General features: G+C 47.7%; 2 protein-coding genes across 6 annotated transcripts in view; one reads left to right on the forward strand and one right to left on the reverse strand.

Annotated features, from left to right (window-relative positions):
- Window positions 1-717: 717 nt before the first annotated feature.
- Window positions 718-4,403, reverse strand: MAGIX (MAGI family member, X-linked). Of its 4 annotated transcripts, none has more exons than XM_060137132.1 (6): window positions 4,333-4,403; window positions 3,399-3,545; window positions 2,564-2,646; window positions 2,253-2,489; window positions 2,009-2,141; window positions 718-1,248 (listed from the first exon to the last, which is right to left on the reverse strand). In XM_060137132.1, the coding sequence occupies exons 1-6, from the start codon at window positions 4,379-4,381 to the stop codon at window positions 944-946; spliced, it is 954 nt and encodes a 317-aa protein (XP_059993115.1). In that variant the 5' UTR covers window positions 4,382-4,403; the 3' UTR covers window positions 718-943. The 4 variants fall into 4 exon arrangements, with proteins under 4 accessions (XP_059993115.1, XP_059993114.1, XP_059993117.1 ...); XM_060137131.1 differs by having other exon boundaries at window positions 1,970-2,141; XM_060137133.1 differs by having other exon boundaries at window positions 995-1,248; window positions 1,894-2,141.
- Window positions 4,404-10,222: 5,819 nt separating this feature from the next.
- The window catches only part of GPKOW (G-patch domain and KOW motifs), a 38,815-nt gene continuing 22,670 nt past the window's right edge, over window positions 10,223-26,367 (forward strand). The window contains exon 1 of one of the 2 annotated variants that reach the window (XM_060138865.1): window positions 10,223-10,293. In XM_060138865.1, coding sequence (XP_059994848.1) covers window positions 10,245-10,293 — 49 coding nt within the window. In that variant the 5' untranslated portion in view covers window positions 10,223-10,244. The remainder of the gene's footprint in view (window positions 10,294-26,367) is intronic. The other variant, XM_060138864.1, reaches the window with a different exon arrangement.

Here is a 26,367-nt window from a genome sequence, read left to right on the forward strand (position 1 = left end):
GAGTCCAGCTGGCCATATAAGCCCCGGCTTTGGGGCTCTGTTCCCAGGACGGAGGAAACTCGGGCCTCTCCCAGGACCGGGAACGCCCAGCGTGTAGCGTGTGCACACAAGCCCAGCTGCGGTTCCTCACCATCTATGGAAGAGGGGGGCGCGGCCCAAGGGTTCTAAAAGCCTTTTTTAGCCCGGCCCGCTGACTCACACCTTCCTGGCTCCGCCCCGAAGGGGGCTTCGGGGCCCCAGCCAGTGCCGTAAGGGTGGCAGTCTACAGCCAGCCAAAGCTGGCAGACCAGGCTGGAAGTGAGAGACCGCAGGTTCTCGGCGAAGGAAGCCGCCCCGGTTCTAGCCTTGCTATCCAGCCCAGCTGAGGGTCTGGACGACTCCTGGCCGGGGTTGTGGGTACACTGGTGCACTCCCCGCCACAATAGGCCCACCTCTGCATTCCCCACGCCACGCGCAATAATTAACTTTGAGCCCTGCACACGTCCAAAACAGTGAAATGAATAAATGGGGAGAGAAGCAGGAGTTGGCGAAGGGGAACGGCGTGGGGCTATGCCGGCAGAAGCGAAGACCTCTCTAGAGGCATGAAAGAAACAGCAGGAAGTAAGCTTGCCAATGGTTGCTAGAAGAGGCCCTCCTCACAACCAGGTCGACCCACCCGCTGCTTTACGGGTAGGACTCGGGAGCCCCACCCAGCCTAGAGCACCTGGCAAGTTAAGACCGGATCGAACCATTTTATTACCTCCCCCGCCCGAAGCAAGTTGCGCAGGGCTGGCCGGTCCGGGAGGGCCGTACCACTGACGCCTCGAGGGGAGCAAGGTCTGGTCGACTGCGAAGCAGGAGGGGGGAGAAGGCCAAGGAAGCTCTCCCCATGATGCTAGTGAGCGGCGGGCGGGGCACACCAGATCCAGGTTGGGCAGTACCAAGTGACCCGTCTGCTACACGCTCAGTGCCTCCGCCTTCCGGCTGCCATCTCCAGGGCTAGCTGCGCGGACCCCGGGACCCCTAGGGCTCGCGAGAGCCGTTCCTCGCTCGGCACCAGCCAGGGTCCAGGGGAATCCGGGGTGTGGTCGTTGGGGTCCTCTGTGCGGCCCTCAGGAGGAGGAACCGCGGGGTCGTCCGCCACTCCTGGGCTAGACTCCGGGCTGCCCCGGGTTTGGGGCGTCGTACGGGGTCGAGGGTGCTGAAGTGGGGAAGTGCTGGAGCTTCGAGACCTCGTCACCTCTGGTCCCCCAGGATCTGCACTGCGATCTGGGGATGGCAAGACTGCAGATTAGATTAGGCGATAGGGTGGGGAACGGAGATGGGGCCCCTTGGCTGAGGGTGGCCGGCAGACTCGAAGGGCTGCGGGAGACAGAGACCCCAGTACTCAGAGAAACCTCCGTCAATGAATGGACACGCCCTTCGGGAACCCGAGCCACTCCTCAAGACCCGACACCTCCTTTCCCGAGTCCCCTCCCTTCCTGGATGCAGAACACTCCCCTCAGGAATCAATTCCCACAACTCCCAAAGGAAGTCAAATCCCTCCCATACAGGATCCCAGACTCTCTCCCTTGCTCATCCCACCTTCCTCAACTCCCAATCCTTTCCCTAATGGATCCCTCGTCTTTTGGGACCAGACCCCCTACCCTCTGGATCCCCATTCCATCCCCTCTCCACTGAGACCCACTCTGCTTTCCCATCTGAGGACCATGACCCTTCTTTCTGAACAACCACTTTTGCCCCAAACCCCTCTTTTCTCTTCCCTCACAGTACCTCAAAAGCCTCCCCTCTGAAATCCACCCTTATTCCTATCCTGGACCCTGGTCTTCCCATGACCCTGGTCATGAAAATATCATGACCCTCACAAACACCAAGCCCTGATCCTCCCCATTGTGACCACCAAACCCTTCTCACCCAGGTCCCCAGCCTCTCCACTCTGCGACCCTCTTCCTCTCACAGATCCCTGACCCCAATCCTCTGAGAAACCCACCATCTTCTTTCCAGGGCCCTCCCACCCGCTCAGGCTTGCCGGGGTGGGTCTCAGGAGGCCTGCTTAGCACAAGGCAGAGCCGGGGACCTCCTGTGCGAATCCGATCCATGACCTCAGCATGCGTGAGGCCCTGAGTTGACTCTCCATTGATGTGGAGCACGAGGTCGCCAGGCTGCAAGAGTGCAAGGCAAGGGGTGTTGTAGAAAGGTCAAAATGGAGAGCACATCGACAACAGGATAGGACAGGGCTGGCACCGTCGAATGGAGGGTGCTTTATGCTTCACCTGCAAGCGACCGCAGCGCTGTGCTGGCCCGTCCTTCAGCAGCCCGCGAACTGCCAGCGGAGCGTCCCCGTCTGCATCTCGGCCTCCACTTAATGTGAAGCCAAAGCCCACGGAACTGCGAACGAGTTCCACACAGAACTGACCAGAGGCCTGGGGCGGCTTCGAAGCACGACGTGCCTTACCCTCGGTCACTTGGGGTGGCGCGGTACGTGTACCCAAGGTCTCTGACCGACGATGCTGGAGTAAGGACACAAGTATACATACACTGCCGGTCTCGAGGCAGGTGGCCTCGAAGGAGGACAAGGTGGTACCTGGGGCCGGTGTTCCACGAAAGTGGCATGAGGAAGGCGACTGTCTGTGACCTCTATGTCTGCAGAATCCAGCACGCTATTGTCTGGGGGATGAAAAAGGCAGTCGGAAGGGTACTATAAAGAAACTATCTAGGACCAGCCTACTGAGTTAATGTTTCTAGCCTCATCTCATCTCCTTGCCTCTAGGATGCAGAGACAGACATGCTCATCCATTTAACTAGGCTCCGCCCACACGAATAACTATCCTGATCCCGCCTTCTTAGCTAATAACCCTAGGACCAGCTATTTGAATAATCCTAAACACCTTCCTACCTCTCTCTAATAACACGCAGATCCCGCCCCTCATATTAAACCCTTAGACTCACCGTGCAGGGTGCTACTCCAGGATTCCGCTGCTGAAGATTCCAGGCCCCGCCCTCCAATCTGCCTATAAACTTTAACCTACTCCTAACCTTTCGAGCCGCTTCCCCAGTGCGCTTATAGACTCCACCTCCTTGACTAACATTCCAGGCCCGCCCTTTAGCCTAATGCCTGCCCCCAACCCTCTCCAGGTCCCACCTCCTCCACTCGAAACCCCGCTGACAAAAGTAAAGATCAAGCTCCGCACCCACAACTAATCTTGCAACGTTCACCTACTGCAGTAACCCTCTGTGTCACCTCCTAGAGGAATAGTCTAGGCTAACCCCAGCACCCTCGAATCACCGCCGAGGCCCGTCCTCCCAACTCACACCCATTGGCCCCACCCAGGGGAGTAACTAACACTCCTGGGCCCGCCCCCCCAGAACCCCGCTCCACTCCGACCACGCCCCCTGGAGGCCCCGCCCCCATCACGCACCCTCCTTGGGGCGCAGGCGCAATGTGGCGCCGGCCCGGCGTACCAGCGCCGCCACGTCGGCCGCAGCTCGGGCCGCCAGGGGGCGCGCGTCCAGCCGCGCCAGGAGCTGCCGGGCTCTGGGGCCCGCGGGCGGGGGAAGAACACGGCCTGCGCGAGTGAAAAAAACAGATCAGGGCCCACCCTGAATCTCAGCGACCCCCTACAGCCCCCCCGCCACGACCGAAGACCTAGAATGCCCCTCAAGATCCCGGAGACCCGAGACCACTCCCTCGATAGTTCTGAAAGTCACCGACTGCCCCTCTCATCTCCCGCGACCCCCGACCATCGCGGGTATGCCCGTGGACCCAAAACTGCACCCACGATATCCCTGGACAGCTATTTAACCCCAATATTCCTGGACACCTCCGAACACCCTGTGAATAACTCTGAAGGTCTCTCACTGCTCCCCTATAACTCCAGTTTCCAGACTCTTCCCCCGAACATCGAGAAGTATCCCGATTCCCCCAGATGTCCCAACAGAATACGGTCTGCCCCCTGTGGCCCAGGCACCCCCGATTCCCCTCCAGTTATCCTAGGCAGCCCTGCTGGCCCACATATCCCCGGAGCCCCCAGCCTAACCCCCCACAATTCACCAAAGACCCCGAGTGCCCAGGTGTCCCCAGTGACCCCGGGCAGACCCCTCCGGCACACCTCCCCGGAGACTCCGGAGAGACCCCCGGGTCTGGTGCGCCGCCGCACAGCGCGGGTGCGGGTAGGGCGCCTCGAGCCCAGCCCGGGTCGCTGGGCCCCTGCCCTCCCCCGCCGCCGCCCGCAGCCGCTAGGGCGCCAGGGCTGCTTTGTTTACCACCTGTCAGAAGGAAAAGGTGAGAAGCAGACAGGCGGGGCGAGGGCTGGCAGGGACGCGCCCACTACCCTCCCACCCCGCGCCCCGTACCTCCTCTGCTCCCCTTAGGGTCCGTGGCGCCCCCCGCGCGTGGCTCCATGACCCGTACTTGGCCTGGTGGACGCACTGCCGCCAGCGACGCGTTTGGAGCGCCCGGGAGCGCTCACCTGGCGGCCCGCCCGGGCTTGGACGCGACTGAGGCCGGCCGGTCCCGTGCTTGGCGCCCCAACCAGCGCGGTGACCTACCTGGCGGCCGCCAAGGAGGCCTGGCCCTGGGAGCCAGCGCGAGCTCTTGGCCTTGCTCTGCCTCAGGCGCTGCCTCTCTTTCCCGGCATCATGGGAAAACTCTTTCCGCCCAGGGGATGTTGTTATTCCACCTGTGAGGGGGGAAGTCGAGGCCCAGAGAAGTTAAGGGCCCCACCCGAGCTCTGATGACTAAAAACGGGGTGAGAACCGGAACCCACGTTTACCAGGGTATCCTGCAGCCTCCACCAGAGCTTTGCACATCGTAGGCACTCAGTAAATTTGCAGTGAATGTTTCCCTACTGGGGGACTGGAAGAGTACGGTGGGCTGGGGAGGAGGGTGCCCTTGGAGCCTTTGGGAGCTCCGGGAGGCTTCAGGGGCCTGGGCATGATAGGGTTGGGGGACTCAAAAAGTAGGGGAGGGCAGGTCTCCTGGAGAGTGGGGAGGCAGTAGGAGCCTGGACTTGAGGAGCCTTTGAAGGCACATGGTGGGGGAGGGGACACTAGCCAATGAGAGGGGAGAAATGAGGCCCTTCCTAGGTTTGAAAAGGGGTGGGGCGTGTCTGGAGACAAAGCTCCCAAGGGTGGAGCACTTGGGCAGAGTGCTACTGAAGTGGAAGGAGGAATGGGGAGCTGTGAGAGAAGGCCTGTGGCCACCACTTTGTGGAAGAAGAAACTGAGGATGGGAGGGGCCCAGGGTTGCACAGTCAGCCAACAACAGTGGGGGTCTCAGGTAGCTTACCCCCAACAGTCATCTGGTCCATGACTGTTTCATTATGGGATGTGAACACACCGTGTCCTGATGTCCCTTCTGGCAGGCTGTGCAACCTCTCTCATCCACCTTTCAGGGTCCTGGTTTTGTTGTAGTTGAAAGGGCTGAATGCTCCCTGCTTTCCTTCCTCCTGTAGTCCCATGCCCCTCCCATCTCTGACCTGACCTTGTCTGTGGGGGAACACTGGACCTCCTTCACTGCTCTGCCCTGTTCTTGTGACCGAATGGGGCTTTCACAACTCCCTAAATATGCCCACTGTTATTCCCATCTCCCTGCTTTTGCCTATGCTGTTCCCTCTTTCTAGGAGGCCTTTCCCAGCCTTTTGTCTACCTGGAAGGTGACTGCATGTTATCAAGGCCCAATTCAAAGTCTTCAACCCTGCGTTCTTCTATTTCTGAAAAGAAAGAACACATGTTTATATGCAGACGATGGATGGTTGTCCCTGCAGAATTGTAAACCAAAGTGCTTCTGTCTGTGGGGATGAGTCCAAGCTGCTTTCTTTTCCTGAGTCTTCCCAAGAGAACTGGGTTGAGGAGAAAAACCAAGGCTGAGCCCCAGGAATCCATATCCTCTCCTCCACTGGGAAGCCTTTCCACTCTCTCCTCCAGGGCCCAGTCCCCTTTCCCTCCCCCAGGGACCTCCCCAATCCTGCAGGGCAGTGCTGGTCACCAGGATCACTGGCTTCTCTGGGCATCTGCCTGCCTGAACTGGGATCCGCTCTGTCCCTCTTGGCCACCCCTGGGAGTCCAGCTGATGTATGCGCTCCCAGGGGTCCCCAGCAGTCCCCAGCATAAGATGGCTACATCTGCCCACCTTCTCTTCAGAGAAGCCAAGATGCTCTCTTTGTATAATGCTGTGTAAACCTCTTACGTATGGCTTGTGGAATGAGAAATAAGGCAACACAAGGCACAATTATTACCCCAGTTTTATAAATTAGAAGGAGGCCCAGAGAGTGTAAGCAACTTACCATGATCTGGCCCTGTTCTTACTGAGACTTCAAGCACTGAAAATGGAGATGGCAGCTTCCAATCTGGGGTTTGGGTCTTGGGGAACCAGTGATTGTGGTAGAGGGGTGCTTAAAGATTGAGGAATGGCTGCCTGAGGTTCTATAGATTGCTTGATGGGAGGGCCTTGCAGAGGAGCATTGTCGAAAGTTCAGGATGGTGGATGGTGAAGGGAGGTTTCCAAGTATCCGGCAGCCTGGATGTTTCAGAAATGGGGCAAAGAGCTTACCAACTGGATGGGGGCTCAAGTGTTTGGAGATGGGGGATTGTTTGAGACTGGGAGATGCTCAGTCTTAGGGGAGTTTGCAAAGGAATGAGGTGTCCAAGGATGGTCTCAGGGATGAATGGTAGGGACGGGACCCTGGGTGAGAGTTTGCTGAGAGCTGATACCAGCAGGGCCACAAATCTGGGGATAGGGGCAAGGATTGGGGTTGAGGGAGCCATGCTCAGGTCACCAAGGCAGCTGGCAGGGTTGGGGGGGCCAGACAAAAGGCAAACCCTAGCTACAGAATGTGGAACCCTAGCTACTGCTTTGTCTGGACCCTCAGTGTACCCCTCTGGGAAGTGGTGGTAATGAAGTGTGCATGGTAAAATTGCCAAAGGATTAGGAATAAACCTTCCAAACCACCTGCATTGTGCCCAGCCAAACTGTGGTAGCAGCTCTGGTGCTTATCTTTAATCAATATTGATTACAATCAGCTGGACAGGCCAAACCCCCTCTTAGTCCTCTCCATTGTGGGTTTAAACCAATGCATTCTTAGCCTCATCCATTCATGAAAATAAGCCTTTTGCCCCTTTTAGCATCACCTAATTCATGGATTTAAGTCAGTCCCTCTCACAACCCCACCAGTTCTCATTGATTTAATCAAATATTTCTTCTTTTTAAGAAATAGATCCCTTTTAAGGGGATTGAGGTTTAATTGACATAAAATTTGATAGGTTTTGAACTTGTTACTGAACGAGGTTCATTTGCTCAACACTCAGCAAGCCAAACGCTGAGACAGCAAGGTCTGCAGCAGAGAAAGGGTTTATTCACCACCTCCCCAAAGGCACAGGGCTTGAGATACTTATGGGATAAAGAAGCAGGGTGGTCTCAGGCCCAGGGTAAAGTGTTTGGAGGCAGGGAAAAGGTGAGGCAATCGATGTTCTGCACAGGTGTATATGAGTTACATGCTTCTTCATGGAATGCATGTTCAAAAATGGAGGTGCTTAGCATGATCTGAGGGTGGAGTTTTCGGCCCTCTGATGTCAAAAGGTCATTCATCAAACACCTGTGCAGGCCCAGTTTTGGGGTCGGTGGTCCCAACCAGTCTTAGCTGGCTCGAATGGGACAAGAGCTGATTCCAAGTTCCTGGAAAACAGTGGTAAGCCCCATTACTATAGCAACCCATATGTCAGAGGTGTTATCTATAGGGGGTGGTAAAGCAGTCAAAAATAATTAAGGCGAGTTTGGTCAGTGAAGGCAGGTTACAAGCAGAGGGGTTTTTAACAAGCTGTTCCCTTACCTGCTGTTCTGTAAGACAAGCTCAAGAATTTCTGTTAGGCACCTGAACAGAAACACTAACCCTATGGGGCATGGTTTCAAACTGTTTACAACTGTGAGACTATCACTACAATCAAGTTAGGGAACACAATCCTCACTGCCAAAAGTTTTCTCCTGCCCGTGTGATTCCTCTTTCCTGCCTGCTGGTCCCTCCCCGTCGTCACCAATCTACTTTCTTTCACTGTACATTAGTTTGCATTTTACTAGATTTTTATATAAACAGAATCATACAGAATGTACTCTTTGCGTGGGGAGGTAGGTCTTGCTTCTTTCACTTAACAGAATTATTTTGAGATCCATCCAAATTTTACATCCATTTTTATTGCAGTGTAGTATTCCATTGCATGAATATTCCAGTTTGTTGATCCATTCACCTGTTGATGGACATTTGGTTGTTTTCAGTTTGGGGCTATTAACATATGCTATGGACTCGTGTCTCCCCAAAATTCATATATTAAATCTCTAACCCCCGATGTGATTGTATCTGGAGATAGAGTCTTTAGGAGGAAAATAAGGTAAAATGATGTCATAAGACGGGAGTTCCCTGGTGGTCTAGTGGTTAGGATTTGACGCTTTCACTGCTGTGGCTGGCCCGAGTTCAACCTCTGGTCAAGGAACTAAGATCCCGCAAGCCACAGGACATGGCCAAAATTTTAAAAAATGGTGTCATAAGAGTGGGGTCCTAATCTGATAAGATGTGGCCTGATAAGAAGAGGAAGATCTCTCTCTCTCTCTCTCTTCCATGTGAGGATACAGAGTGAAGGTGGCCATTTGCAAGCTGGGAAGAGAGCCTTACCAGGAACTAAACTGGCTAGCACCTTGGTCTTCGATGTCCCAGCCTCCAGAACCGTGAGAGATAAATTTCTGTTGTCACATGGTATTTTGTTATGGCAGCCTGAGATGACTTAGACAACAAATAAAGCTTCTATGAACATTCATTTACAAATATTTGTGTAGACATATGCTTTCATCTCTTTTAGGTAAATACCTAGGAGTGGAAGGCTGGATCATACATGTAACTTTAACTTTTCAAAGATACTGCCGGACTTCCCTGGTGGTCCAGCGGTTAAGACTCAGTGCTTCCAATGCTGGGGATGTGGGTTTGATCCCTGGTTTGGAAACTAAGATCCCGCATGCTGTGAGGTGCAGCCAAAAACAAAAAACAAAAAAAAAACCCGATACTGCCAAACTGTTTTCTAAAGATGCTATAGACCATTTTACATTTCCATCAACAGTATATGAGGGAATTCCCCGGGGGTTCATTGGTTAGGAACTCGGTGCTTTCACTGTCTGGGGTCTAGGTTCAATCACTGGTTGGGGAAATAAGATCCCACAAGTCCCACGGCACAACCAAAAAAAAGTAAACAGTATATGAGAGTTCCATTTCCCCCACATCTTCACAAACAGTTGGTATGGTCAGATTTTTAATTAACTTTAGCCATTCTAATACGTGTGTAATGGTATTTCATCATGATTTTAACTTGCATTACCCAAAAGACTAATAATATTAAGCATTGTTTACACGCTTATTTGCCATGTGTATATGTTCTCTGGTAAAGTTTGTGTTCAAATCTTTTGCCTGTTTCTTCCTCCACAAAGTGGTGGCCACAGGCCTTCTCTCACAGCTCCCCATTCCTCCTTCCACTTCAGTAGCACTCTGCCCAAGTGCTCCACCCTTGGGGGCTTTGTCTCCAGACACGCCCCACCCCTTTTCAAACCTAGGAAGGGCCTCATTTCTCCCCTCTCATTGGCTAGTGTCCCCTCCCCCACCATGTGCCTTCAAAGGCTCCTCAAGTCCAGGCTCCTACTGCCTCCCCACTCTCCAGGAGACCTGCCCTCCCCTACTTTTTGAGTCCCCCAACCCTATCATGCCCAGGCCCCTGAAGCCTCCCGGAGCTCCCAAAGGCTCCAAGGGCACCCTCCTCCCCAGCCCACCGTACTCTTCCAGTCCCCCAGTAGGGAAACATTCACTGCAAATTTACTGAGTGCCTACGATGTGCAAAGCTCTGGTGGAGGCTGCAGGATACCCTGGTAAACGTGGGTTCCGGTTCTCACCCCGTTTTTAGTCATCAGAGCTCGGGTGGGGCCCTTAACTTCTCTGGGCCTCGACTTCCCCCCTCACAGGTGGAATAACAACATCCCCTGGGCGGAAAGAGTTTTCCCATGATGCCGGGAAAGAGAGGCAGCGCCTGAGGCAGAGCAAGGCCAAGAGCTCGCGCTGGCTCCCAGGGCCAGGCCTCCTTGGCGGCCGCCAGGTAGGTCACCGCGCTGGTTGGGGCGCCAAGCACGGGACCGGCCGGCCTCAGTCGCGTCCAAGCCCGGGCGGGCCGCCAGGTGAGCGCTCCCGGGCGCTCCAAACGCGTCGCTGGCGGCAGTGCGTCCACCAGGCCAAGTACGGGTCATGGAGCCACGCGCGGGGGGCGCCACGGACCCTAAGGGGAGCAGAGGAGGTACGGGGCGCGGGGTGGGAGGGTAGTGGGCGCGTCCCTGCCAGCCCTCGCCCCGCCTGTCTGCTTCTCACCTTTTCCTTCTGACAGGTGGTAAACAAAGCAGCCCTGGCGCCCTAGCGGCTGCGGGCGGCGGCGGGGGAGGGCAGGGGCCCAGCGACCCGGGCTGGGCTCGAGGCGCCCTACCCGCACCCGCGCTGTGCGGCGGCGCACCAGACCCGGGGGTCTCTCCGGAGTCTCCGGGGAGGTGTGCCGGAGGGGTCTGCCCGGGGTCACTGGGGACACCTGGGCACTCGGGGTCTTTGGTGAATTGTGGGGGGTTAGGCTGGGGGCTCCGGGGATATGTGGGCCAGCAGGGCTGCCTAGGATAACTGGAGGGGAATCGGGGGTGCCTGGGCCACAGGGGGCAGACCGTATTCTGTTGGGACATCTGGGGGAATCGGGATACTTCTCGATGTTCGGGGGAAGAGTCTGGAAACTGGAGTTATAGGGGAGCAGTGAGAGACCTTCAGAGTTATTCACAGGGTGTTCGGAGGTGTCCAGGAATATTGGGGTTAAATAGCTGTCCAGGGATATCGTGGGTGCAGTTTTGGGTCCACGGGCATACCCGCGATGGTCGGGGGTCGCGGGAGATGAGAGGGGCAGTCGGTGACTTTCAGAACTATCGAGGGAGTGGTCTCGGGTCTCCGGGATCTTGAGGGGCATTCTAGGTCTTCGGTCGTGGCGGGGGGGCTGTAGGGGGTCGCTGAGATTCAGGGTGGGCCCTGATCTGTTTTTTTCACTCGCGCAGGCCGTGGCCTTCCCCCGCCCGCGGGTCCCAGAGCCCGGCAGCTCCTGGCGCGGCTGGACGCGCGCCCCCTGGCGGCCCGAGCTGCGGCCGACGTGGCGGCGCTGGTACGCCGGGCCGGCGCCACATTGCGCCTGCGCCCCAAGGAGGGTGCGTGATGGGGGCGGGGCCTCCAGGGGGCGCTGTCGGAGTGGAGCGGGGTTCTGGGGGGGCGGGCCCAGGAGTGTTAGTTACTCCCCTGGGTGGGGCCAATGGGTGTGAGTTAGGAGGATGGGCCTCGGCGGTGATTCGAGGGTGCTGGGGTTAGCCTAGACTATTCCTCTAGGAGGTGACACAGAGGGTTACTGCAGTAGGTGAACGTTGCAAGGTTAGTTGTGGGTGCGGAGCTTGATCTTTACTTTTGTCAGCGGGGTTTCGAGTGGCATTTCTGAGGAGGCGGGGCCTGGAGAGGGTTGGGGGCGGGCATTTGGCTAAGGGCCGGGCCTGGAATGTTAGTCAAGGAGGTGGAGTCTATAAGCGCACTGGGGTAGCGGCTCGAAAGGTCAGGAAAAGGTTGAAATTTTTAGGCTGATTGGAGGGCGGGGCCTGGAATCTTCAGCAGCGGAATCCTGGAGTAGCACCCTGCAGGGTGAGCCTAAGGGTTTAATATGAGGGGCGGGATCTGCGTGTTATTAGAGAGAGGTAGGAAGGTGTTTAGGATTATTCAAATAGCTGGTCCCAGGGTTATTAGCTAAGAAGGCGGGATCAGGATGGTCATTCTGGTGGCCGGAGCCTGAATGATTACTTGAGGGGCACTGCCTAAGTAGTAAATGGTGAGTGAGGCCCGGATGAGTTCAACGAGATGAGGCTAGAATGTTTATATAGGGGGAATGGCCTATGCTGTTTCATTGGAGGGTCATTAACGGTTTTCTTAGCCTCTTTCATCCTTCAGCCCTTTAGTGTTGGAATGTAAGGACAATAACATCATGGATAGTCACTTGTTCCAACATCCCCTTGCCTCCCAGCCAGAGTTCTTAGCATGGCAAATGAAGTCGGTTTTTAAAACCTTGTGTACTTTTGGGAAGCTTGAACAGTCCATCCTGCCAAGACTTCCTTAATGAATCTTGGGTTCCTGGATGTGGAGAGAGGGTGGTAGAGAAGGATGGGTGCTGCAGGAGAGCAATGGACAGGGCCAGCTGAGAATCCAGCACAAGCCTTGAGTCAATATTGGATGTCTCTCCATTTATTTGGTCGTCTTTACTTTCTTTCAACATTGTTTTGTAGTTTCCAGAGTACAGTTTTTACGCCTCTTTTGTTAAATTTGTTCCAAAGTATTTTATTGTTTCGAGGCTGTTGTAAATGGAATTATTTTCTTAATTTCTTTCTTTTTTTTTTTTTTTTTTTTTGCGGTATGCAGGCCTCTCACTGTTGTGGCCTCTCCCGTTGCGGAGCACAGTCTCCGGACGTGCAGGCTCAGCGGCCATGGCTCACGGGCCCAGCCGCTCCGCGGCATGTGGGATCATCCCGGACCGGGGCACAAACCTGTGTCCCCTGAATCGGCAGGCGGCCACTGCGCCACCAGGGAAGCCCCTTAATTTCATTTTTGTCTATAGAAATACAGTTGATTTTTGTATATTGATCTTCTATCCTGTAACCTTGCCAAACTTGTTTATGAGTTCTAATTGTTTTTTTAGTGGATTCCTTAACATTAGTTTGCAAATAGAGATGATTTTACATCTTCCTTTTGTTAAAAAGAAAAAAGTAGCCCAAAATGGAGTGACTTGTGCTAAGCCCCACTGATACTTAATAACTAACCTAACTGTAGTTTCAGGCTATCCTACATTTGAATTTTAAGCCAATCAGTCTGTGATTTTTCCTGGTCTGCACTAGTGAGGTAATCTGCCTAAAACACTCTCCCTTGTCTTCCCCCTAAGTGAGGGTGACCTTGCCAGAAATAATTCACTCTTTTAACTTCCTTGTCCTTCCTTTCTTAACACTTTCCAATCTGGACGCCTTTTATTTCTTTTTCTTCCCTACTTTTCCTGGCTAGATCTTCAAGTACAATATTGAATAGAAGTAGCAAGAGCAGACATTGTTTTTTTCCAGATCGTGGGTGCAGAGTATACAGACTGTCACTATTAAATAGGATCTTAGCTATTTTCTGGACCCACTGTTTCTGATAAGAAGCCTGCTTGTAATCTTATTGGGGTTACCTTGTATAATAGATGATCAGTCATTTTTCTCTTTGTTCTTTCAAGTTTTCTCTTGGGGTTTTAATATTTTTGATTATGATGTGCCTAGGTATCTATCTCTTTGTATTTTATCCTGCTTGGAGTTGGTTAAGCTTCTTGGACATGTAGATTAAAGTTTATTTCATGAAATTTAGAATGTTTTTAGCTGTTACTTCCTTGGATTTTTTTCTCTGCTCCTCTCCCTGTCTCTACTTCTTCTGCTACCCCCGTTACACATATGTTGGTGCACCTAATGGTGTCCCATACTTGTCTGATGCTCTGTTCATTTTTTCTTGATTCCTTTTACTAATTGCATAATCTGTATTGCCCTCTCTCCTAGTTCACTGCTTCTTTCTTCTGCTAGCCCATATCTACTTTTAGCCCCTCTGGTTAATTTTTCATTTTGGTTATTGTACTGTGGATGAAAAACTAATCAGTCAATCTAAGAAAGAAATTGAAATTTTTATTCAAGCCAAATTTGAGGATTATAACCCAGGAAGAGCATCTCAGAAAGCTCTGAGAACTGCTCCACCCCTTAGAAGTCAAGGCACAGTTATATGTTTTTTGAGAAAGAGGGCTGTACATCAAATGGTGTATTATTGATGGTTTACATAATCCATATCTAAGCATCATCATGGTAGGTCATGTTACAAGATCAAGAAGGAATATTATCTTTTAAGGAGTTGTCTTGTTGATGTTGAAACCTGCACACCTGGTCTGATTAGATTAGAACACAATCGCACCTCATATGGGATTCAAACCCAGCCAAAACTCAGATTCAGACTTGAACCCATGGGCTAGGACTCAAACCCACTGTCTTTTAATTAAAGTCACTCACCTCGTATCAAGACTTACTGAAGCTCAGGTTCTTTATGTCTCAGCACAGAAGGAATTCAGCAAGAGTCAAAGCAATAGGCAAGAAGTAGACTTATTAATATAGGACTCTTGTGAGGGATACAAGTGGGCAGGCAAGGGGGCTTTGCCCCAAGAAGGAAAGTAGGTTTATTTGGGGAGATACATACACAGTCCATAGACTCCATACACACTCCACATAGAGTGTGGTCCCAAAACATGGGGTGGTTAGTTTTAATGGGCTTGGTAATTTCATAGGCTAACAACTGGGAGGATTATTCCAACTCTTTGGGGAAGGAGTGGAATTTTCCAGGAATTGGGCCACCGCTCACTTTTTGCCCTTTCTTAGTCAGCCTCAGAACTGTCATGGTGCCTGTGGGTGTGTCATTTAGCATGCTAATATATTACAATGAGCATATAATGAGGCTCAAGGTCTACTGGAAGTCAAATCTTCTGCCATCTCCAGCCTAATTGGTTCTACTTTTTGTCCTATCCACAATGGCTATATCATTTTTTTTTTTTTGGTTGTGTTGGGTCTTTGTTGCTGCGTGCGGGCTTTCTCTACTTGAGTCGAGTGGGGGCTACTCTTCATTGCGGTGCATGCGGGCTTCTCATTGTGGTGGCTTCTCTTGTTGTGGAGCACAGGCTCTAGGCATGTGGGCCACAGTAGTCGCAACACGCAGGCTCAGTAGTTGTGGCTCGCAGGCTCTAGAGTGCAGCCTCAGCAGCTGTGGCACCCAGGCCTAAGTTGCTCCACGGCATGTGGGATCTTCCCAGACCAGGGATTGAACCAGTGTCCCCAGCATTGACAGGGGGATTCCCAACCACTGCGCCACCAGGGAAGTCCCTGTTGTTCTTTTAAAGTTTGTGCCCTGCCCACTTCCCTCCTGTTTCAATGCTAGGAGAATGCTGCTCTTTATGGCTGAGCAGGTATTCCTGCTGATGGGAGAGGTTTGGTCAATGCATAACGCAGATACACAATGCACAGTGCAGGGAGAGAGGAGGCCAAAGGACAGAGAAGAACTTTTATGTTTAAATTTTTCTTGTCTTGCCATGAAATATGAATTTTATTTCACAGTACTTTTCAGCTCCTGGAATTCCACTTGTTCCTTTTGTAACTTTACTACTTTATTGATGACCTCTATTTTTGAGATACTCTTATCAAACTTTCCCTTACGTCTATTTTTTTTAATTTCATTTAATTTATTTTTTTAAACAGCAGGTCTTTATTAGTCATCAGTTTTATACACATCAGTATATACATTTCAATCCCAATCACCCAATTCATCACACCACCACCAATTTCCCCCCTTGGTGTCCATACGTTTGTTCTCTACATCTGTGTCTCAATTTCTGCCCTGCAAACCAGTTCATCTGTACCATTTTTCTACGTTCTACATACATCCATTAATATACGATATTTGTTTTGCTCTTTCTGACTTACTTCACTCTGTATGACAGTCTCTAGATCCATCCACATCTTGACAAATGACCCAATTTCGCTCCTTTTTATGGCTGAGTAATATTCCATTGTATATATGTACCACTTCTTCTTTATCCATTCATCTGTCAATGGGCATTTAGGTTGCTTCCATGACCTGGCTATTGTAAATAATGCTGCAATGAACGTTGGGGTGCATGTGTCTTTTTGAATTATGGTTTTCTCTGGGTATATGCCCAGGAGTGGGATTGCTGCATCATATGGTAATTCTATTTTTAGTTTTTTAAGGAACCTCCATACTGTTCTCCATAGTGGCTGTATCAATTTACATTCCCACCAACAGTGCAAGAGGGTACCCTTTTCTCCACACCCCCTCCAGCATTTGTTGTTTGTAGATTTTCTGATGATGCCCATTCTAACTGGTGTGAGGTGATACCTCACTGAAGTTTTGATTTGCATTTCTCTAATAATTAGTGATGTTGAGCAGCTTTTCATGTGCTTCTTGGCCATGTGTATGTCTTCTTTGGAGAAATGTCTATTTAGGTCTTCTGCCCATTTTTGGACTGGGTTGTTTGTTTCTTTAATATTGAGCTGCATGAGCTGTTTATATATTTTGGAGATTAATCCTTTGTCCATTGATTCGTTTGCAAATATTTTCTCCCATTCTGAGGGTTGTCTTTTCGTCTTGTTTATGATTTCCTTTGCTGTGCAAAAGCTTTTAAGTTTCATTAGGTCCCATTTGTTTATTTTTGTTTTTATTTCCATTACTCTAGGAGGTGGATCAAAAGAGACCTTGCTGTGATTTATGTCAAAGACTGTTCTTCCTATGTTATCCTCTAAGAGTTTTATAGTGTCCAGTCTTATATTTAGGTCTTGAATCCATTTTGAGTTTATTTTTGTGTATGGTGTCAGGGAGTGTTCTACTTTCATTCTTTTACATGTAGCTGTCCAGTTTTCCCCGCACCACTTATTGAAGAGACTGTCTTTCTCCACTGTATATCCTTGCCTCCTTTGTGATAGATTACTTGAGCATAGGTGCGAGGATTTATCTCTGGGCTTTCTATCTTCTTCCCTTGATCTATGTTTCTGTTTTTGTGCCAGTACCATATTGTCTTGATTACTGTAGCTTTGTAGTATAGTCTGAAGTCAGGGAGTCTGATTCCTCCAGCTCCGTTTTTTTTCACTCAAGACTGCTTTGGCTATTCGGGGTCTTTTGTGTCTCCATACAAATTTTAAGATTTTTTGTTCTAGTTCCATAAAAAATGCCATTGGTAGTTTGATAGGGATTGCATTGAATCTGTAGATTGCTTTGAGTAATATACTCATTTTCACAATATTGATTCTTCCAATCCAAGTACATGGTATATCTCTCCATCTGTTTGTATCATCTTTAATTTCTTGCATCAGTGTCTTATACTTTTCTGCATACAGGTCTTTTGTCTCCCTAGGTAGGTTTATTCCTAGGCAATTTATTATTTTTGTTGCAATGGTAAATGAGAGTGTTTCCTTAATTTCTGTTTCAGATTGTTCATCATTAGTGTACAGGAATGCAAGAGATGTCTGTGCATTAATTTTGTATCCTGCAACTTTACCAAATTCATTGATTAGCTCTAGTAGTTTTCTGGTGGCATTTTTAGGATTCTCTATGTATAGCATCATGTCATCTGCAAACAGTGACAGTTTTACTTCTTCTTTTCCAATTTGTATGCCTTTTATTTCCTTTTCTTCTCTGACTGCCATGGCTAGGACTTCCAAAACTATGTTGAAAAATAGTGGTGAGAGTGGACATCCTTGTCTTGTTCCTGATCGTAGAGGAAATGCTTTCAGTTTTTCACCATTGAGAATGATGTTTGCTGTGAGTTTGTCGTATATGGCCTTTATTATGTTGAGGTAGGTTCCCTCTATGCCCACTTTCTGGAGAGTTTTTCTCATAAATGGGTGTTGAATTTTGTCAAAAGCTTTTTCTGCATCTATTGAGATGATCATGTGGTTTTTATTCTTCAATTTGTTAATATGGTGTATCACATTGATTGATTTGTGTATATTGAAGAATGCTTGCATCCCTGGGATAAATCCCACTTGATCATGGTGTACGATCCTTTTAATGTGTTGTTGGATTCTGTTTGCTAGTATTTTGTTGAGGACTTTTGCATCTATATTCATCAGTGATATTGTTCTGTAATTTTCTTTTCTTGTAGTATCTTTGTCTGGTTTTGGTATCAGGGTGATGGTGGCCTCATAGAATGAGTTTGGGAGTGTTCCTTCCTCTGCAATTTTTTGGAAGAGTTTGAGAAGGATGGGTGTTAGATCTTCTTTAGATGTTTGATACAATTCACCTGTGAAGCCATCTAGTCCTGGACTGATGTTTGTTGGAACATTTTTAATCACAGTTTCAATTTCATTTTTTGTGATTGGTCTGTTCATATTTTCTATTTCTTCCTGTTTCAGACTTGGAAGGTTATACCTTTCTAAGAATTTGTCCATTTCTTCCAGGTTGTCCATTTTATTGGCATAGAGTTGCTTGTAGTAGTCTCTTAGGATGCTTTGTATTTCTGCGGTGTCTGTTGTAACTTCCCCTTTTTCATTTCTAATTTTATTGATTTGAGTCCTCTCCCTCTTTTTCTTGATGAGTCTGGCTAATGGTTTATCAATTTAGTTTATCTTCTCAAAGAACCAGCTTTTAGTTTTATTGATCTCTGCTATTGTTTTCTTTGGTTCTATTTCATTTATTTCTGTTCTGATCTTTATGATTTCTTTCCTTCTGCTAACTTTGGGTTTTGTTTGTTCTTCTTTCTCCAGTCCTTTAGGTATAAGGTTAGATTGTTTACTTGAGATTTTTCTTGTTTCTTGAGGTAGGCTTGTATAGCTATAAGCTTCCCTCTTAGAACTGCTTTTGCTGCGTCCCATAGGTTTTGGATCATCGTGTTTTCATTGTCATTTGTCTCTAGGTATTTTTTGATTTCCTCTTTGATTTCTTCAGTGATCTCTTGGTTATTTAGTAACATATTCTTTAGCCTCCATGTGTTTGTGTTTTTTACATTTTTTCCCCTGTAATTCATTTCTAATCTCATAGGGTTGTGGTCAGAAAAGATGCTTGATATGATTTCAATTTTCTTAAATTTACTGAGGCTTGATTTGTGACCCAAGTTGTGATCTATCCTGGAGAATGTTCTGTGTGCACTTGAGAAGAAAGTGTAATCTGCTGTTTTTAGATAGAATGTCCTAAAAGTATCAATTAAATCTATCTGGTCTATTGTGTCATTTAAAGCTTCTGTTTCCTTATTTATTTTCATTTTGGATGATCTGTCTATTGGTGTAAGTGAGGTGTTAAAATCCCCCACTATTATTTTGTTACTGTTGATTTCCTCTTTTATAGCTGTTAGCAGTTGCCTTATGTATTGAGGTGCTCCTATGTTGGGTGCATATATATTTATAATTGTTATATCTTCTTCTTGGATTGATCCCTTGATCATTATGTAGTGTCCTTCCTTGTCTCTTTATTTTAAAGTCTATTTTATCTGATGTGAGTATTGCTACTCCAACTTTCTTTTGATTTCCATTTGTATGGAATATCTTTTTCCATCCCCTCACTTTCAGTCTGTTGTGTCCCTAGGTCTGAAGTGGGTCTCTTGTAGACAGCACATAGATGGGTCTTGTTTTTGTATCCATTCAGCAAGCCTCTGTCTTTTGGTTGGAGCATTTAATCCATTCACGTTTAAGGTAATTATCGATATGTATGTTCCTATTACCATTTTCTTAATTGTTCTGGGTTTCTTTTTGTAGGTCCTTTTCTTCTCTTGTGTTTCCCACTTAGAGAAGTTCCTTTAGCATTTGTTGTAGGGCTGGTTTGGTGGTGCTGAATTCTGTTAGCTTTTGCTTGTCTGTAAAGCTTTTGATTTCTCCATCGAATCTGAATGAGATCCTTGCCAGGTAGAGTAATATTGGTTGTAGGTTCTTCCCTTTCATCACTTTAAGTACATCCTGCCACTCCCTTCTGGCTTGTAGATTTTCTGCTGAGAAATCAGCTGTTAACCTTATGGGAGTTCCCTTGTATATTATTTGTCATTTTTTCCTTGCTGCTTTCAATAATTTTTCTTTGTTTTTAATTTTTGCCAGTTTGATTACTATGTGTCTCAGCGTGTTTGTCTTTGGGTTTATCCTGTATGGGACCCTCTGTGCTTCCTGGACTTGGGAAGGAAGATGGTCCTAGGCCGTCTTCATTTCTTTTCATTCCTTTTTCTTTATTCTGTTCCACAGCAGTGAATTCCAGCATTCTGTTTTCCAGGTCACTTACCCGTTCTTCTGCCTCAATTATTCTGCTATTGATTCCTTCTAGTGTAGTTTTCATTTCAGTTATTGTATTGTTCATCTCTGTTTGTTTGTTCTTTAATTCTTCTATGTCTTTGTTAAACATTTCTTGCCTTTTCTCCATCTTTGCCTCCATTCTTTTTCCGAGGTCCTGGATCATCTTCACTATCATTATTCTGAATTCTTTTTCTGGAAGGTTGCCTATCTCCACTTCATTTAGTTGTTTTTCTGGGGTTTTATCTTGTTCCTTCATCTGGTACATAGCCCTCTGCCTTTTCATCTTGTATATCTTTCTGTGAATGTGTTTTTTATTCCACAGGCTGTAGGGTTGTAGTCTTCTTGCTTCTGCTGTCTGCCCTCTGGTGAATGAGGCTATCTCAGAGGCTCGTGCAAGTTTCCTGATGGGAGGGACTGGTGGTGGGTAGAGCTGACTGTTGCTCTGGTAGGCAGAGCTCAGTAAAACTTTAATCCACTGACTGCTGATGGGTGGGGCTGAGTTCCCTCCCTGTTGGTTGTTTGGCCTGAGGCAACCCAACACTGGAGCCTACCTGGGCTCCTTGGTGGGGCCAATGGCGGACTCTGGGAGGGCTCACCCCAAGGAGCACTTCCCAGAACTTCTGCTGCCAGTGTCCCCGTACCCACAGTGAGCCACAGCCACCTCCCGCCTCTGCAGGAGACCCTCCAACACTAGCAGGTAGGTCTGGTTCAGTCTCCCCTGGGGTCACTGCTCCTTCCCCTGGATCCCGATGCGCACACTACTTTGTGTGTGCCCTCCAAGGGTGGAGTCTCTTTTTCCCCCAATCCTGTCGAGGTCCTGCAATCAAATCCCACTAGCCTTCAAAGTCTGATTCTCTAGGAATTTCTCCTCCCATTGCCAGACCCCCAGGTTGGCAATGTGACGTGGGGCTCAGAGCCTTCACTCCAGTGGGTGGACTTCTGTGGTATAAGTGTTCTCCAGTCTGTGAGTCACCTACCCAGCAGTTATGGGATTTGATTTTACTGTGATCGCACCCCTCCTACCGTCTCATTTTGGCTTCTCCTTCGTCTTTGGATGTGGGTTGTCTTTTCTGGTGAGTTCCAGTGTCTTCCTGTCGATGATTGTCCAGCAGCTAGTTGTGATTCTGGTGTTCTCGCCAGAGGGAGTGAGAGAACGTCCTTCTACTCCACCATCTTGGTTCAGTTCTGGAGGTCAGAGTTCCTAAATTCGAGGTGTTGTTAGGGCTAAATTCCTCCCAGAGGCTCTAGGGGAGAATCAGTTTCCTTGCTTTTTCTGGTTTCTAGTGGCCACCTATATCCCTTGGCTTGTGGCCCCTTTTTCTATCTTCAAAGCCAGAAGCATAGCATCTTCCAATCTTTTTATCTTTGCTCGTGTCATCACATCACTTTTTCCTCTCTTACGTCTTTATACATGATTTCTTACTTCTTTGAACAAATTTAATAGCTGTTTTTGAAACCGTACACCTCAGACTGGAACTCAAGTCCAGCTGAAACTCAGATTGGGACTTAAACCCACTGTCTTTAATTGAAATCACACACCTGGTCTCAGGACTTAATGAAGCTCTAGTTGTTTATGTCTCATCACAGAAAGAATTCAGTGAGAGACAAAGTGATAGGTAAAAAGTGGATTTATTTAGAGAGAGACACATTCCATAGACAGAATGCACTCTGTCTCAAAAGGTGAGAGTAGCCCTGGGAGAAATACACTCCACAGACAGAGTGTGGACCAGCTCAGAAGGCGAGAGGCCCTGAAATATGCGGTATTTAGTTTTTATGGGCTGGGTAATTTTGTAGACTAATGAGTGGGAAGATTATTCCAACTATTTTGGAGAAGGGGCAAGGATTTCCAGGATTTGGCTGCCACCTACTTTTTGGCCTTCTATGTTTAGCCTCGGAACTGTCATGGTGCCTATGGGTGTGTCATTTAGCTTATGCTAATATATTAAAATGAGCATATAATGAGGCTCCAGGTCTCTTGGAAGTTGAATCTTCTGCCATCTTGGACCTAGTTGGTTCTAACCACTTTATGTCTTATCCTCAACTGGTGTGTCATTCTTTTAAAGATTGTACCCTGCCCCCTTCCTTCCTGTTTCTCTTTGAAGTCTTTATCTGTTAGGTCCTACATTTGGGCCCTCTAACAGTTTCTGTTTCCTGTTCTGCCTGCTCCTGCCATGCATGGGTCACATTTTCTTGTTTCTCTGCATATTTCACTGAACATTTTAGATAATATATTATAGCAACTCTAGATACTGATCTGCCCATTTTTGTTTTCCTTTGCTTGTTTATTTGTTTAGTGACTTGACTGGACTAATTTAGTCATATCTATTTCCACCTGATGTCCTTCTTCAAAGGGTTCAGGCTTGGGCATGAGCACAGTCACCCTGGAATGACCTTGCTTTTATCCAGGCTCTCTTTGTTTCTTTCCCTGATCTCTTGGTTTAATTTCTGGCTGGTCTGCACGTATTGATACCATACCTAGCTTAACCGGTACTAATTTTTTACAGTACCCTGGTGCATAATTTTTTCCAGTTAACCAATTAAAGTCTTATTCAATTAAAGTCAGGCCCCTTTTTCAATTAAAATATGGGGTGGTCTTTTTTTTAAATATATATTTATTTATTTATGGCTGTGTTGGGTCTTCGTTTCTGTGCGAGGGCTTTCTCTAGTTGCGGCAAGCGGGGGCCACTCTTCATCGCAGAGCGCGGGCCTCTCACTATCGCGGCCTCTCTTGTTGTGGAGCACAGGCTCCAGACGCGCAGGCTCAGTAGTTGTGGCTCACGGGCCTAGTTGCTCCACGGCATGTGGGATCTTCCCAGACCAGGGCTCGAACCCGTGTCCCCTGCATTGGCAGGCAGATTCTCAACCACTGCGCCACCAGGGAAGCCCGGGGTGGTCTTTTTTTTAATCTTTTTTTTAAATTGAAGAATAGTTGATTTACAGTGTTTCAGGTATAAGTATGGTGTAGTCTTTGAGAGCAGTCTTTGTGGCTTGCTCTGACCCTAGAAGGATTCTTAGCTGTTTCTCTCTGTTTTGCTTGTTGCTATCTTGGAGATACCAGCCGCCTCTTAATTGCTCATAAAGCCCTTATTCTTTAACTTCTTGACTTTCTGTCCAAGTAAATCAGTCCCCTTAAGGAGAGCTATTAAACTCTCTGTTCTTTGTACTCCCCCTCAAGAGTTGGGGGTGGATCAGAAGCCCACTTCTCTTGGAGTGACTGACACTCGATCTTCTATGAGCAGGGTGCTGGGGAGGTTATATCCCTTGGTATTATCTGCTTGTCTTTCCCAGTGTGGAACCCCCACTCTAACAGTAAGCTGTGGAGTGGGCAATTGGGGCCCAGTATGCTTGGTCTGCCACACTGGGGTAAAGCTTCCACCCTAAGAATGGGGTCTGGGTGGTAGAAGAGAGCCCCAGACCTATTAGTCATGCATTCCCAGAATAGAGCTTCTGTAACATGGGGCTGGAGGAGATGAGACAAGCTGGTAGCCTACCCCTCATGAGGAGAAACCACTGCTGTAGACTGGGAACTGGAGGGAGAGAGAGCCCCATGTTCTTGGCCACACTGTCCTGGAGTAGAGCTTCTTTTTGTCACACTGCGCTGGGGTTCAAGGAGGGAGCAAGTCATGGCTCAAGTGCCAGACTCTTGGTGTTCTTACAGTGATTTATTGGAGTTTCTTGAACAAATGTTTCGCCATTTCCTGTATGCCCTTACGCAATTCCCAGAGACTTTAAAGTGTTGTTTTAAAAAATAATTTTCAGTAGTTAGGGTTGCTTTGTTGAGGACAAGGTCTACCAAGCTCCTAGTGCTACTATTCTGGAAGTGCTTCTCTATTTTTTAAAAAAGTGAAATATACCTAATAGAGAAGAACATGCATACAACATACATGAACAGTTTGACAAATTGTAAAATCAGTACAGTACCTGTGTGACTCTCACCAGGTTAAATAAGAGAATGTTATTAATTTCCCAGAAATCCCCTACATATTCCTCAAATTGCTTTCTCCATTTAACAAAATATTGTAGCTATTGTTCCTTGTCAAGCCATGAAGAATTTTTAAACCTTTTTAGTAAAAGTATGACATACATTCAGTCATTAGCATACAGAACATCCTGCCCCAATTTTCCATTCTTTCCTTCAGATCTAGTCTTAGAAATGGAGTCATTGGGTCAGGAAAGGCATATATATTATTATACTGCCCCTGATAAATGTTGAATCAATTTGTGCCCTTATCAGCAGTGTATGAACGTGCCCATTTTCTTCCATCTTTAGTAACTCTGGGCATCATCCATAGTACTTACTATTTTGTGATCTTGGCCAACTCAGTTACCCTCTCTGTGCTGCAGTTCTCTTATATGTAAAATGGATTTTTAAAATAGTTCCTACATCACAGAATCCTTTGGAGGACTAAATGAGTGCTTAGTTGGGCAATTGGCATAGAGAACTTACCACAGAAGTAGTTGTCATTTTTACTTTTGGTCTTTACCAATGAGTTAAATGAAGAACAACATTTTATTATTTATTTATTTGCATTGCTTTGAGTATTAGTGAGGTTGAGAATCTTTACATGTGCTTCATGGCTATTTGTATTTCCCATTTCGTGAACCACCTAGTTATGTCCACTGCCCATTTTTCAGTTGAGGGTTGCTTGCCTTTTATAGTTATTGAACTACAGGAGTTCTTTGTGTATTGAGTACATTGTCCCTATACCTTTGATATACATTACTTTTTTATTTTTATTTATTTATTTAAATTTTTGGCCACACTGCCTGGCATGTGGGATCTCCCCGACCAGGGATTGAACCCATGCCCCCTGCAGTGGAAGCCAGAGTCTTAACCACTGGAGTAACCACTGGAGTACCAGGGAAGTCCCTATATTGCTTTTTTTTTTTAATTTATTTTAGCTGCATTGGGTCTTCGTTGCTGCACGTGGGCTTTCTCTAGTTGTGGCGAGTGGGGCCTATTCTTCGTTGCGGTATGTGAGCTTCTCACTGCGGTGGCTTCTCTTGTTGTGGAGCACAAGAGAAAAAATTTCCTGATTTTGTTTTCAGAATGAAGGAAAGATAGGAAAAAAGTGTCTTTTCTCCCATTACATTTTCACCACAAAGTTTTGTATCAGGACTTGGCATGAGCTCTGTGGCACATGTCAGGAGTGAGTCAGAGACCAGGTGTGAACCAACCCAGAAGGCAAGACCCTCAGGGGCCTCTGGCCCTAGCCTGTGTAAGCCTGTATTGTGCACACTATCTCAGGTGGCTGCTTCAGGAAATGGGTATCACTTCAGCCATGGACAGTTCACCTCCCAGGCAATGTTCACATCATTAGTAATAAGATATAATATTGTGAACCCTCTGATATGATGTGATGAGAAGGGCACATTACCTTTGTGTCATTCTTGCCAGGAACCCATAACCTCAGCCTAATTGTAAGAACTTATCAGAGAAGCCCAAACTGAGGGACATTCTACAAAATAACTGAACTGTACTTTTCAAAAATGTTACGGTCATGAAAGACAAGGAAAGAACAGGAATTTTCACAGATTGGAGGAGACTTAAAAAGGCATTACCGGGGCTTCCCTGGTGGTGCAGGTTAAGAGTCGTACTGCCAATGCAGAGGACACGGGTTTGATCCCTGGCCCGGGAAGATCCCACATGCCGCAGAGCAACTAAGCCCGTGCGCCACAACTACTGAGCCTGCGCTCCAGAGCCCACGAGCCACAACTACTGAGCCTGCGTGCCACAACTACTGAAGCCCACACGCCAAGAGCCGGTGCTCCACAACAAGAGAAGCCTGCGCACCTCAACGAAGAGTAGCCCCTGCTCGCCACAACCAGAGAAAAGCCCGTGCATAGCAACAAAGACCCAACGCAGCCAAAAATAAATAAAATAAAATAAAAATTTTAAAAAAGGCATTAGCATTATATGCAAAGTATGATCCCAGATTGAATCCTGGAACAGAAAATTATCATTTAGTTAATTGTATTGCATCAATGTTAATTTCCTGATTATGATAATTATACTATTGTTATATAAAATGTTTAGGGGGGATCTAGATACACAGGGACTCTCTGTACTATTTTTTCAACATTTCTTTTAGTCTAAAAGTATTTCAAAATAAAAATTTAAAGTTTTTTTTGTTGTTGTATATTTTGAAAACCAAAATGGCTTCTCCCTTGAGATACCAGGGCCCATCCCAGGATGCCCAGGGCTTGTAAGCCTCAAAACATGGCCACAAAATTGATTGAATATTGGGCTTCCTGTTTTCAAGAGCAACCTCTGACCCACCATACTATTCTACTTTCCAAACATTGTGACTATGTCCCCATTTCATTTAATTATATGTATAGCTTCACATTTAAAGGCTCTAGTATATTCATTCCACCCAAACCATGTGCTATAATTCATTTAGCCCATCCCCTTTTGTTGTTCATTTAAGTGGTCTTCAAGCTTTTGTTACAATAAATAATACTCTGATGAATCTCATATA

Source organism: Lagenorhynchus albirostris, chromosome X (assembly GCF_949774975.1).
Source record: "Lagenorhynchus albirostris chromosome X, mLagAlb1.1, whole genome shotgun sequence".
NCBI lineage: Eukaryota > Metazoa > Chordata > Mammalia > Artiodactyla > Delphinidae > Lagenorhynchus > Lagenorhynchus albirostris.

Coding starts and splice junctions, on each gene's coding strand:
- MAGIX (XM_060137131.1), bottom strand. CDS start 4,381: ATGGAGCCACGCGCGGGGGGCGCCACGGACCCTAAGGGGAGCAGAGGA. Junction 3,546..4,332: donor CCCTAAGGGGAGCAGAGGAG/GTACGGGGCGCG, acceptor TCACTCGCGCAG/GCCGTGTTCTTCCCCCGCCC. Junction 2,142..2,252: donor AGCGCTGCGGTCGCTTGCAG/GTGAAGCATAAA, acceptor GCACTCTTGCAG/CCTGGCGACCTCGTGCTCCA.